The sequence below is a fragment of the Phyllopteryx taeniolatus genome, chromosome 20 (genome assembly GCF_024500385.1).
Source record: "Phyllopteryx taeniolatus isolate TA_2022b chromosome 20, UOR_Ptae_1.2, whole genome shotgun sequence".
NCBI lineage: Eukaryota > Metazoa > Chordata > Actinopteri > Syngnathiformes > Syngnathidae > Phyllopteryx > Phyllopteryx taeniolatus.
This window is the reverse complement of record NC_084521.1, coordinates 2,817,630-2,829,942: the sequence shown is the minus strand read 5'-3', so window position 1 is coordinate 2,829,942 and position 12,313 is coordinate 2,817,630. Positions and strand designations below refer to the sequence as shown.

The window sequence follows — 12,313 nt, the reverse complement described above, 5'->3', positions numbered from 1 at the left end:
GATTTTGAAAGGGTTAAAAAGTAAACGTGAATGGATATTTTAGACTAATGACAATAACTGATAACAAACAAAATAAATATTTAAAATTACCCACTGTCTTTTGGCCACAAATTAGCAAAAAGCGGCAGTAAAATCGAAAAGACCTGACGGTTAAGTTCATATTTTTTTGTTTTATATGTGATTTATAAATCTTGTTGTAAACATTTGAGTTCCCATAAAAGGATAAAAGCACTGATTCCTCACAATTAACTTGAATTTTATTTGACTGTTGAGATCCCTTTTGTTGAAGATTTTAAATAGAAACCAGGTACGTATCTGTCTGTAAAGATGTATATATTATTGAGAAATATTAAATAAGTGTCTTTTTGACGGCGGCATGGTGGCCGACTGGTTAGAGCGTCAGCCTCACAGTTCTGAGGACCCGGGTTCAATCCCCGGCCCCCCCTGTGTGGAGTTTGCATGTTCTCCCCGTGCCTGCGTGGGTTTTCTCCGGGCACTCCGGTTTCCTCCCACATCCCAAAAACATGCATTAATTGGAGACTCTAAAATTGCCTGTAGTTGTGACTGTGAGTGCAAATGGTTGTTTGTTTGTATGTGCCCTGCGATTGGCTGGCAACCAGTTCAGGGTGTACCCCGCCTCCTGCCCGATGACAGCTGGGATAGGCTCCAGCACGCCCGCGACCCTAGTGAGGAGAAGCGGCTCAGAAAATGGATGGATGGATGGATGTCTTTTTGACTGTAATATGTGTCACTTCTCCATGCTCAATCCGTGCTGCTGGTAATGTAAAAAATGTATACTGTATTATGTGGACCACAACAGGATAGCTGCAGTGATACTCAGTGTCCAGTAGGTGGCAGGTGAGTTCCATCACAAGAGTGATTAGGAAAGAGGACGTTGAGATTGGTGTAAACAACAACCATCTGTCGTGAAAAAACATCAGGAATCATACACTTTCAATACAGTCCAAGGAGACGAGACATTGTGCATTTTTTATTTTTTTTTAAATAACTAAAAAAAACTTCCTATGTATCTTAATCACGTCTCTGGCATAATCATGTCAAAATACGCCAAGGGTCAGGAATTGTAGAAACATGTTTACAGAATACTTCTTGCTATGGTGAAATTGGCTCATTTTAGGGTCATATTTGTCTCATGCAGTGCACCAGCCCCCGTTATGCCCTACTTTCGTTAGTTTAACAACCAGTGGGCTGGATCTCGTTTAGCCGTCTGCTTGCGTCTACTAGCGGAAGGAGACTGTGGGAAACAAGCGAGCGCCCAAGACAGTGACAGCATTTTTGTGGTGCATGGACGCATCATCAAACAAACAACCACCCTGAACCCACAACAATTTCACAGAGCAATCAGGTAAGTGTCATTCAAAAGAACCTAACACTATTATTTCAAATAAAGCGAGCTCCCATAGAGTTTCCAATGCATTGGTGGAGGATGGAGCATTTCATCACCAAGCCACTGAAATACACTTGGCAATTAACTCCCAAACAGAATTACGTCACAGCCCCACAAGTGACACCCTGGACTGGTTAGTTCAAGGGTCAAACACCTGATTTGAATTTTGCAGTTCCACGGCTACGTTCACACCGCAAGTCAATTCAGATTTTTTTTTTGCCCATATGTGACATGTATCTGTTTTTATTTTGTATTCTTGGTTGTTTTTTTTTCATCTCGGTGCGAGCAGTGACTTTTTTTTGTTTTGTTTTTCAAATCTGACCCAGGCCTCTTGTATGTGGATATAAATCGGATTTGTATCTGATGAGAGTACAGTCTGAACCCTCAGGTCGCGCTTATCTGACGTTTACGTCATCAAAAGTCGACAAATGTCACAACTGTTCGACCAAACTTGCGCGAAAAGCAAAGGCGGATGAAGAAGAACAAAACTGATGAAAAGAAGATGCTTAAGGACTACTGCACTACGCCTCGTGTTTTGCGTGCATGTGCCACGTGACATGTTTTGTGCATGTCTGTCACAATAGAAGTCGGATCTGAATTTGTAATGTGAACGATACATAAGAAGGTGGGATTGAACAAAAAAATCTACTGGGCATCACGCTCTGCAGTGTGAACGTAGCCGTACAGTGATTCGCAAAAGTGTGGCGTGAGTACCATGAGTGGTACATGTGCTCCCTCCAGTGGTATGTGAAAGTATCACTGAATTCAACGTTCAAACTCCATAATGTTACATTTGATAAGTACAATTCAGTTGTATTTAACTTTTAAGTGCAATAAATTTGCATTTGATGATTTAGAAATGTTGATTTCACACATTTATTCAGGTAGTTTTTTTTTAATTCACCGATTATGGTTAATGCATTTTAATTGAATCGTTATGAAAGTACAGTTTATGTTCCTATATTTAAGCACGGTGTAAAATCAAATACAATTTTTAGGAATAAAACCTCTAAGTCGTTTTTGATGAACAGTTGGGTCTACTAAGTTGTAAAAATGTGATGTCGACAGCACATAGTGAGAATAACATGAAATCCACGTCACTGCTCACTGGGTGTTGTGCCTGCAGCGCCCCCTGTCGACGATGAGTGGAGTCGCAGCCCCTCCCTCCCCCGTGTCACGTGACCCCATTGGCAAGCAAAGCAAAGCGGCAGCAAAGCTCGGCGAGCCTCCCCGTCCTCAGCCTCATCCCCATCCCCACCGCGAGCACGACCGGCCCCAGCCCAGCGACAGCCACCGCCGCGAGCCGGCACTTGCGCCATCTGAGGTCGGCGGACGCCATGGCGGACCCCCGCTAAGAGGCGCGACTTCGGAGCCCCCTTTCTTTGTTCTCCTCGCAGTGCGCCTTTCGCTGAGGAAGAAGCGACGAAGAGGAGGGAGGAAGGAGGAGGCTGAAGGTGTTTTCACCGCTGTACGAGGCGGAATGGCGGACCGCGAGGCGTCGCCGATACCGTTGGAGATCCGAGCCCGCCTGGCGGAGCTGGAGCTGGAGCTGTCAGAGGGTAAGACCACCCCCACCAACCCCACCCTCATACAAACCCCCGTTGCTCTGTTATCTCATCGCCATCCACACCGACACTAACGGAATTTCATTGTTAGCCCCCCCCCCCCCTCCTCTTCCTCCTGCCCGCCCGCCCGCTCCTCCCATCCAGATGTTTGCGAGCCAGGCGCCGGGGCGGCCAGCTCTGTGCAACCGGCCGGAGCGAGCCTCGGCCCGCTTCGGCTCTTTTGTCTGGTCCTCGGGCGTGAGGACAACATAACCCCCACCCACCCCACCGCCCATACCCCCTCCCAGTTGACCTTGAGATGTTGAGTCTGCCGTGCGAGGCTACCTGTGCGCGTGCGTGTGCGCATGGGAGCGCGCGCGTCGATGGCATTGCGATGCAGCAGCTCGGCGCCGTTTTTTTTGGCCTTCTGACGTCCGACATTTGAGGCTGTCGAGGCCTGCTCTGAGGAGGAGGATGCTCGGGGAGGTTTTTCACCCCCCCAACCCATCCCTTGACTCCCCCTTTTCCCGCCACACACATACGCACAGTGGGCCTGCATGCATGTGGAGGTCGGTCACAGCTGTTAGAACACATAACAAGCATCTCACATTAGAACATTTATATAATGGAAGCGACATCTTTTATTCATGCGGGCGGGCTTGCACAGCCTAGAAACACACTGGAGATGATCTGCTTCCAGCGTGCACATCTCAAGTGTGCGTGTAGCAGTATAAGAAAGATCACCCAGTTTGCATTCATCTTGTGTCCAATTCGCATTCAGTTACATCTTCGGATAACCCGATCACGTTTTTGCGCCAGAGTCAGAAATGAGTCCTAAATATCGTCCGATACCAAGTCCGATATCTTGGCAATGCAACAAGTGAGGCACAAGTTTGCTTGTCACAAAATAATTCACACTCGTTAGACTTTTATTTGAAGGTAAGTCGTTTGCTAACCTGTCTCCCTTTGAACTGTGACAATTCTCCTCAGCAAGCTGTTTAGCCATACTCTTCCCTCCAGTGGTCTGTGCAGCTTTGCTTTCACTTTGTAGTATAACAAAATGTTTCCACATCTCACTCTGTGCCCGTTTTTCCTTAACAAGCGCGAAAGCTTGTGGCCATTTCGAACTTCGTTTTAGGGACAAAGGCGCCGCCCACTACAGAGCACTGTAGCTGCAGACCACCTGATCGGACAGCTGCATGAAGCCAGCTGAGCTCTGTTAAAAAAAAAAATCTAAAATAAAGAGTCGATCATTTTCAGCCAATACCGAGCGACTGAAAATTACAGTACGTGATAGGCCCCGATAACTCTAGTTACATCCAGTTTGTATGCAGTGTTAACATTCAGTTTACATCCAGTTAGATGAAGTTTTCGTCTCTTTTGTGTGCGAATCTTGTGTCCTCACCAAGTTTGCATCCAGTTCGCCTCCACTTGGCATCTTGTTTACGTCCGGGTTACAGTGCATCCAGTTTGCAATCAGTTAGCATCCTGTTCACATCCAGTTTGCATCTATTTTCCATCACGCGTGTACAAATCCCATGTCCTCCTACACACACACACACACACACACACACACACGTTGGCGTGTGGGATTCTGTGGCAAAAGGTTGAATGAAAGCGCTCCAATTGGATACATTCTGACAGATGGGAATCTGCAACATTATTGTCAAGCTCAGTGCACATCACATCTCACACACACCTGATGCTCTGATGCTGCCTTTTGTTGGTACTATGCCAAGATGCGTGTATGTATTTGGATAGTGGAGTAATATAATAAAATAAAATATTTAGTGATTTAATGAATATAAGATGCGTCTGATTTAAGGATTATAATTTTTAATGAACATGTGAAGAACCTCTTGTTTGGTTTGGGGGTTCTCGTTTGTCTGAGGGTGGAAGGTTCTAGTCAATGGAGACTTGTCAGTAATCGGACAGCCAACACGTTTGGTGCAACCGGAACAGGTCTTATTTGGAAACTATCCAGGAAGTGAGGCTTTGAGGCTCACGAAGACTTGTCGCCTGTTGCTGCTTGTGAAGTTTACTTGTTGGTCTTTGAGAGTCTCAGACAGCTTTGGAAATAAAAATTCGAAAACATCGTCATTGCTGGCTCGCTTAGTGCAGTCTGGATCATCTCCTTACTGGCGCAGATGACATCATCGAGCTTGTGAGCTCTTGGTGGGAGATGTCCAACACACTTTGAAGTAACCATCTGAGGCTTTAGCCCAAGGTTTCTCAACTTTTATTGAGCCAAGCCACATATTTCACATTAGAAAATCTCACGACACACTGCCAATAAAAAAATGTCACAAACATATGTACACAGTATTCATCTTGCTGCCAAGGAACTATGTTGAAGTGAGTTGAGGAGCTTCATTTAGTCAAAAGTAGTGCTTTGCTGTCATTTCGTGGCATCAATGGCTATTTTAACTTATTTGGGGCGGGCGTCAATTACTCATAGATTTCCATTATTTGTAGCATCGAACAGTGTATAGCCTGAAATAGTGATGATCTCGTCTTAATTTACTGACAAATTTACTAACTGCGAAATGTGGCCATGTTTAGTTGAAAGTTCTTATTCTGTTGTATGAAAGGCAACAGGTGCATCTGCTGCCATGTAGTAGAAGAGCATTTAATTGCTCTGACTCCCAATACGTCGCTGGCATAAAGAGAAACATTATTTGTCGTAAATAAATACTCATTATTGTACTAATTAAGTTAAATTGGATAATTTCCTGCGGCACAATGGTTGGCGTAATTAGCACACCTCTGTGGTGTGTTTTGATTCGATCACCTGAAGCGTGCTTGTCGAACGACAGTGTGTGGCCGCGCTTCACATACGAGTCGATGAAGCCGATTGAGTGTGTGTGTGTTTGTGAGAGACGGCGGGGCCTTTGTCGCTGCAGAAGTCACCGTCTTTGTCAAGTTGTTCATGAATAATCGATGAAACGCTCTGTCGGTCAAGCGCTTGACGTAGATTGATGAACGTGGGTGAACGGCACAAAAGGTTGCAATTTTTTTGAGGAGGACTTTTGCGCATCTGCTGGATGCGACGCTGCTCGCCAGAGCTGAATATAAGTTGCAATACAGTGATGAATTTCCAATGAATGTGAGGAGAAGTCGGTCTGTATCGTCTGACATTCTATTTAGCACCATGATCACTTGTGGTCTTCAAGGAGAGGCCCATCTATCCATTTTCTACAGCGCCTCTCCTAATTAGGTTCCTAACAGACATTAATTGCGATTGACAATCAAGAGTCTTCAATGAAGCTAATGTGAATGTTTTGGGAAAAAACTCCACAAAGGTGGGCTGAGATTCAAACCCAGAGCCTCAGAATTGTGAGCAGCTGAAGATGACATATTTTCCATTTTTGAATGAAGTGAACCATAGGTGTTTCTCGACCATTTTTTGGGGAGTGCTGAAGCAACCCCAAAATGAATCCCAGCACCCCTAAAAATTTAGAGAGCCCAAAAAATTTGTTTGAAACTGTATTTTGTTTTAAATAACCCGTAAAAGCATACAATCACAGTATTTGGTTGTAACCTAATTTTTTAAATAACAAAGATACAGCAACCTGCTGCATGCTACATGTGTAGTGCACGCGCTCCATATTTTATTTTCATCCCCTCGAGTCGCATCGTGCTATTTTTAAACTTCTTGACGTCTCGACCCACCGAATCACCGCCGAGACCCACTTTGTTTTTCTGCTGACGCCCGTCTAGCTGCGTGTGTGCGTGCGCATGACGGACACATGCGCGGGCTAATCAGCTAGCGGACGCTCTGCAGACCACACAGGTCCGTGCGTGTGAGTGTGACAGCCCAAGGCCCCAGTGCATGACGCATGCTTGTCTGTGCGTGTGTATCTTGTTACCATGGAGCCTGTGTGTGTGTGTGTGTGTGTGTGTGTGTGTGATCTGATGAGAAAAAAGAGATCAAATAAAACAGGATGTTGAAGCAGACGTTGGCAAGAAACAAGATGGAGATCGAAGAGGATGGAGCATCCATCCTTTGTTTTCTGTTTGGTTGGGGTGCGAAAAAACAGTTTGATTCATTTTCAGGCAGCACGGTGACCAAGTGGTTGCATTTCCAAGGTTCGGAGTTTGAATCTTGGCTCCAGCCTTCCTGTGTAGAATTTGGGTGTTCTAATCACAGTTGTGTGAGTTTCCAAAAAAAGATCAAAGGCTTTAATGCTTGTTTGTCTATATGTGCCCTGTCATCACATATTTTATGACTAATCGATATTATTGGTCAGTCACCACGTGGGTATGTTATTTTTTCAAAAATTATTGACCAATATAAAGTGTTGAAAATGGCTTGCTTTCTCTGATGATGCAATGTTGAAGATTCAACAAACAAGCTGTTGTTTGGGTTTCCTGAAAAGTGTTTTTTCCCCCGTCCAACACCAGCAATATGTGCCCTGATAGTGACTGGCGACCAGTCCAGGGTGTAGCCCGGCTTTCAGGCAAAGTCGGCCGGGATAGGCTCCAGCCGGCTTACCCGTGTCCCTAACGAGGACAAAACCGTGTAGAAAAGGGGATGGATGATTCATCTCTTCCGGAAGAAAAACTCCTCCGCCATCGATCGTCTCTCAGCTGCCAGCCAGACCGCAATGAGGGAGCGGCGAAGGCTGAGCACGCGCACGAACGCACGCGCACACCGCCCAACAGGTATCATTAGCCCACTTCTCACATCTGATGCTCCACATCCAACATGGCCGTCAGGGCTCAGGCCTTCTCCAGGAGAAGCGTTGCTAGGCAACTCCCTCTCTGTTCCACTGCGCTGTCGGTGGAAGATGGCTTCTCCCTATGGACTCGCTCGCGATGTGTGTGTGTGTGTGTGTGTGTGTGTAAGTAAGTGAGAGCAAAAAAAACAACAATCTGATCAAAGGAAGACGGGCGCACACGAGCACATTGTGGCCAGATGTTGGTGCCATGTTTTCGTCGCTTGCTTTGTCAAATCTTTGCTCTCTCCTCACATTTGGACTCACGTACGACTCACGTGATTGGTTCTCTGCAGTCCTCCTCATCTTCCTCTACCTCATTTTCTTCCTCCTCTTACTCCACTTCCTCATTTCACTCCCGTTCTTCTCCACATCCTCTTCTTTGTCCCTCAACCTCCACCTCTTATTCTCCTCTTCCTACACTTCCCCTTCTTCTCCTCCTTTCCCCATCATCCTCCTCTCCTCCCCCTCTTCTACATTAACCTCCTATTCTTCCTCCTCTTGCTTTTGTGTAGTTATTAGCGGTACCTCAGTGGTTTTGTGTTGTTGTGTTGAGTGTACCGATCAATAATTAGTCAAGCGGTGCATTTAATGGAGTACAAGCAGAGAAATTCTCTGTATTAGTGCTGCTCATCGCACCCTGGGGCTGGTTGAGTGACGGGAAGACATATTGGTGGAGGAGGACAGGTCGCCAAGGCAAAGTGCGCCTCGTCCCTCTTTCCCTCCGTCCGTCCCCCAGTTTGGACCTTGAAGTACGAAGTTCTGAGATGCAGAGAAACTTACATTTAGATTGACTTAGGGCTGAGCGATATGGCCTTTAAATAAAGTGTCCTATTGTATTTTTTTAACAAAAATCTGAAATTCTCCTGATACCAAACAAGCTATGAAAATTTATTTTGATGAACAGTTAGGCGTACTACACTACTATATTTGAATGTTGATCAATGGGAAGCAAATTGTTTTAAAGAGGTACTTGGTGTAAGAAGTTTGAGAACCACTGTTTTAGCTCATCCATCCACATCCATTCGTCATCATCACATTTTAATTTGACACATGTGAACCCGGCGTGTGTGTCACTGATTGGGCGAGACGCTCTGTGTGTGTGTTTGCAGGCGACATCACTCAGAAGGGTTATGAGAAGAAGAGGTCCAAGCTGATCAGAGCGTTTGTTCCACATGCTGGAGGTAATTTAGCCACCTCTGAACTCCCTCCTCACACAGCCAGTAAAGTTCAAATTTAAAAAAAATGTTTTTAAAAAAATGGTAAAAGTAGCCCCAATTGATTCGCAATCCCGACGAAATACGACTGCGCTTCATTAGCCGTTTTACCCGGCACCGTTAGCTGACGTAGACAAACGCTCCCTGGAGCTCAGCTTGGGCCTGCTCTCCTGTACGTGCGCACCCACGTGCACCGCAGGTTCTGCTACTGATGCAAACAGCCAGTCACCTTTTATTTGACTGATCACTTATTTCCTTTGAAATTTTATTGATTACTTATTTCATTTGATGTTTTACTGATCACTTATTTCTTTTGAGATTTTATTTATCACCTATTTCATTTGATCAATGCAGAAAAATGAAATTTTTCTGATAAATCATCTTCATCTTTTCCTTTTCTTGCGGTGTGCTCTCCTGCTGTTGTCAAACTTCGTGTGTGTGCACGTGTGTGTGTGTGTGTGTTTGCATGCGTGCTGCTCTCTGCAGGAATGGAAGGTCCAATGTCTCACCGGGTCCCGCTGGGCCCGCCCTCTGCCGCCCGCTTCCACCGCCGGCGAACATCGGGCACGAGAGACGAGCGATACCGTTCAGGTAAAGAAACTCACCTACCCATAAACATACTGCATCTACATGAACACCTCTAAATCTGTGTCTATGATAACCAGATGCTGAAAAGGCATAGAAGTGCTCGTGCTTGGAAATGTATTGACATCACACGACTTACTGACACGTCTCCTTTTCTCAGACGTCCACACGGAGGCGGTCCAAGCTGTGCTGGCACGCCACGTGGAGCGGAAGGTGGCGGTGCCCATGCCGTCCAAACGGCGCTCCCTGGTGGTGCAGACCTCCATGGACGCGTACACGCCGCCAGGTGAGCGCACGCCGCACGTCACCGCGGCGGAGATGCAGCGACACGTGACTGACCCTCACTAGGCTTGTCGCCCCTGTGCTCAGACTCCTCGTCGGGCTCGGAGGAGGAGGCGGGCCCCTGCGACGACATGTCGGGCATGGAACACTGGATGGGCCGCCCGTCCCAGCTGGGCCCCGCCCATTTGGGCTCCACCTCCTCCTCCTCCTCGTCCACGCAAAGCGGCGGCAGCGGCAACGCAGGGCGGCTCGCCGACTCGCTGGCGCACGCGCACATCTCGCACTTGGCGCACCTGGCGCACACGCACATGGGACCGGCGCATCTGCAGCAGAGCCACCTGGTGCCCTCACACCACGGTAAGACATAAACACAGGTTTCTAACCTTTTTGAGCCACACCAAAATGTTCAGCCAAACCACATCAAACAAAACTGCTAGCTTAATGCTAACATATAATGTGAAACACCATAGAAAGGCTTAAGAAAATTAGCATAGATTTTAGTGTAATTATAAACCTTCAAACAACTGCTACTTTACCACACTGAGCAGCAACACATACAAACATGCATGCAAAAACACTCACAGTCATATATTCTCTATGTTCTGTGGGAACAATGACAATTATTATTTGTAGTAAAACAAGTGTAATTGGATAGTTCAAACCATATGACTCATATGTTTGCATGTTGGTGTTCGCACCACAGGCATCGGCCACCTGTCTCTGAAGAGGAAAGGAGCACTGAGCGTCGCTGAGAATGGAGGATCTTTGCGGCGGTCCTGTGAGTTCGGCTCCGACATGCTGTGGCCGCCACCGCTGGAGTCTGACGGTACACTATCACCGTGCCCTAAATTAAATCGCACACCTACGAAAAGCACAGACACAAAAAAAGTCCTGACATATAAACTCAAATAAAGTGTCTGGTCCACTATTGGTGACTCACAAGTGTCTCTTCCTCCTTCCTCCCCTCCAGAAAACCACTCGGGCCCGCCGGATGTGACAGGCTACTCGTCAGACTCGCCTCACTCCCACACAGAGCGCCATCCCATGTCCAATATGGGCACCATCGCCCGCAACACGCAGAAGTATGGCAACGCAGAGCGGATGGAGACCGGCGACGGTAAGAGGAGGCTAAAATTAGAAACGCTTAATCAGGGGGCGCATGTGCGTGCCAATTGCACCGCGGCCATGAAGAACTGGACAAGTGTCACATTCGGAACGTTTGGACCTCGCTGTCTGTTCACTTCATGGAAGAACTGTTAAGAATAAACTGTCTGCACAACTGAACAACAGAAATAAACACAATAAAAACACCCACTGTTAATCTAAACTACAGACACAGGATAGACAATTAAATATGGTCTAAATATGCTATGATTGTGAGGCTTCAAAGTAGAGGTTTGGCTTCAACCTTTTTTTGTTGTAGTTGACTTATTCAAGTTATTCGATGAATTGTTGCATTCCTACTTGTACACACAGAGTTGCGAAATTTTCAAGTCAATTTACATGAATTCCACCAAAAATTCACGGAATTGTACAACCCTAACACTGAACTTGTTTGGTGCCTTGCTCAAGGGCCCCATGAGAATATGCTCTCTGCACTAAGCCTCCAAATCCCCGGCCTCCGTATTAAGTCCTTAATTATGTCCACGTCCTGGCAGGTTGACGTGAGGTCAGCGGTGTGACGGGGTAACTCTCATCGCATCTTTGTTTTTGCTTGGCAGGCGTTCCAGTCAGCAGTCGCGTGTCGGCCAAGATCCAGCAGCTTGTCAACACGCTCAAGCAACCTCGCCGGCCGCCGCTACGAGAGTTCTTTGTTGATGACTTTGACGAACTTCTGGAAGGTTAGAAGTCGTCCTGTCGCAGTAGAATTCCTGAAGTTCAAATAGGTGACAAAGACTATAGTGACAACAATGATAATAGCTTGATTTATATAGCATTCAAGGGACCTAAGAACACTTAATAATAATAAGAAATACTAATAATTCAAACTAGTCATCTATATTTGAGTTTGTGTGTGTGTGTGTTCAGAATCACAGATTTTAGTAGAACTTTAGTAAGAATTGGTTAAAATATCTGCCATAGCATGTAAAGTAAGCCCCCGCGTATTCACAGCATTCACACATTTACATATTTGAATTATTTGACTCATCTACAGGTATTTGCTGTTTTTGTTCTCAGGCCAAAGCAATAAAAGTATTGATTTGGCATAATCTTGGTGCCAAGGAGCTATGTTGAAGTGACTTGAGCAACTGAATTTAGGTACAAGTAGTGCTTTGCCACCCTCATGTGGGATCTTGGTGCCAAGCAACTATGTCGAAGTGAGTCGTGGAGCTTCATTTAGACAAAAGTATTGGTTTGCTGCCATCTTGTGGCATCTATGGAAGACCCTCCCCTCTCGTCTACATAGTTCCTTAGCTCCATAACGGCGCCAAAGCAATATTTTTGTATTAGACATGGCTTTGGCTTGAGCACAAAAGTTTTTCAGTGATTAACGGAGGATAGGTTGCCCCCCCAAAAAATCTGATTTTTCTAATACAAAATATGTGCCTTGGTGCCATA

General features: G+C 46.0%; 1 protein-coding gene across 3 annotated transcripts in view; it reads left to right on the top strand.

Moving 5' to 3' along the window:
- The first annotated feature begins 1,051 nt into the window (after positions 1-1,051).
- LOC133469987 (disco-interacting protein 2 homolog C-like) overlaps positions 1,052-12,313 on the top strand; it is a 31,340-nt gene continuing 20,078 nt past the window's right edge. Inside the window, exons 1-9 of one of the 3 annotated variants that reach the window (XM_061757742.1) lie at positions 1,052-1,366; positions 2,535-2,967; positions 8,783-8,854; positions 9,374-9,478; positions 9,633-9,758; positions 9,821-10,111; positions 10,458-10,580; positions 10,725-10,871; positions 11,476-11,595. In XM_061757742.1, coding sequence (XP_061613726.1) covers positions 2,550-2,967; positions 8,783-8,854; positions 9,374-9,478; positions 9,633-9,758; positions 9,821-10,111; positions 10,458-10,580; positions 10,725-10,871; positions 11,476-11,595 — 1,402 coding nt within the window. In that variant the 5' untranslated portion in view covers positions 1,052-1,366; positions 2,535-2,549. The remainder of the gene's footprint in view (positions 1,367-2,534; positions 2,968-8,782; positions 8,855-9,373; positions 9,479-9,632; positions 9,759-9,820; positions 10,112-10,457; positions 10,581-10,724; positions 10,872-11,475; positions 11,596-12,313) is intronic. The other 2 variants (XM_061757743.1, XM_061757741.1) reach the window with 2 other exon arrangements.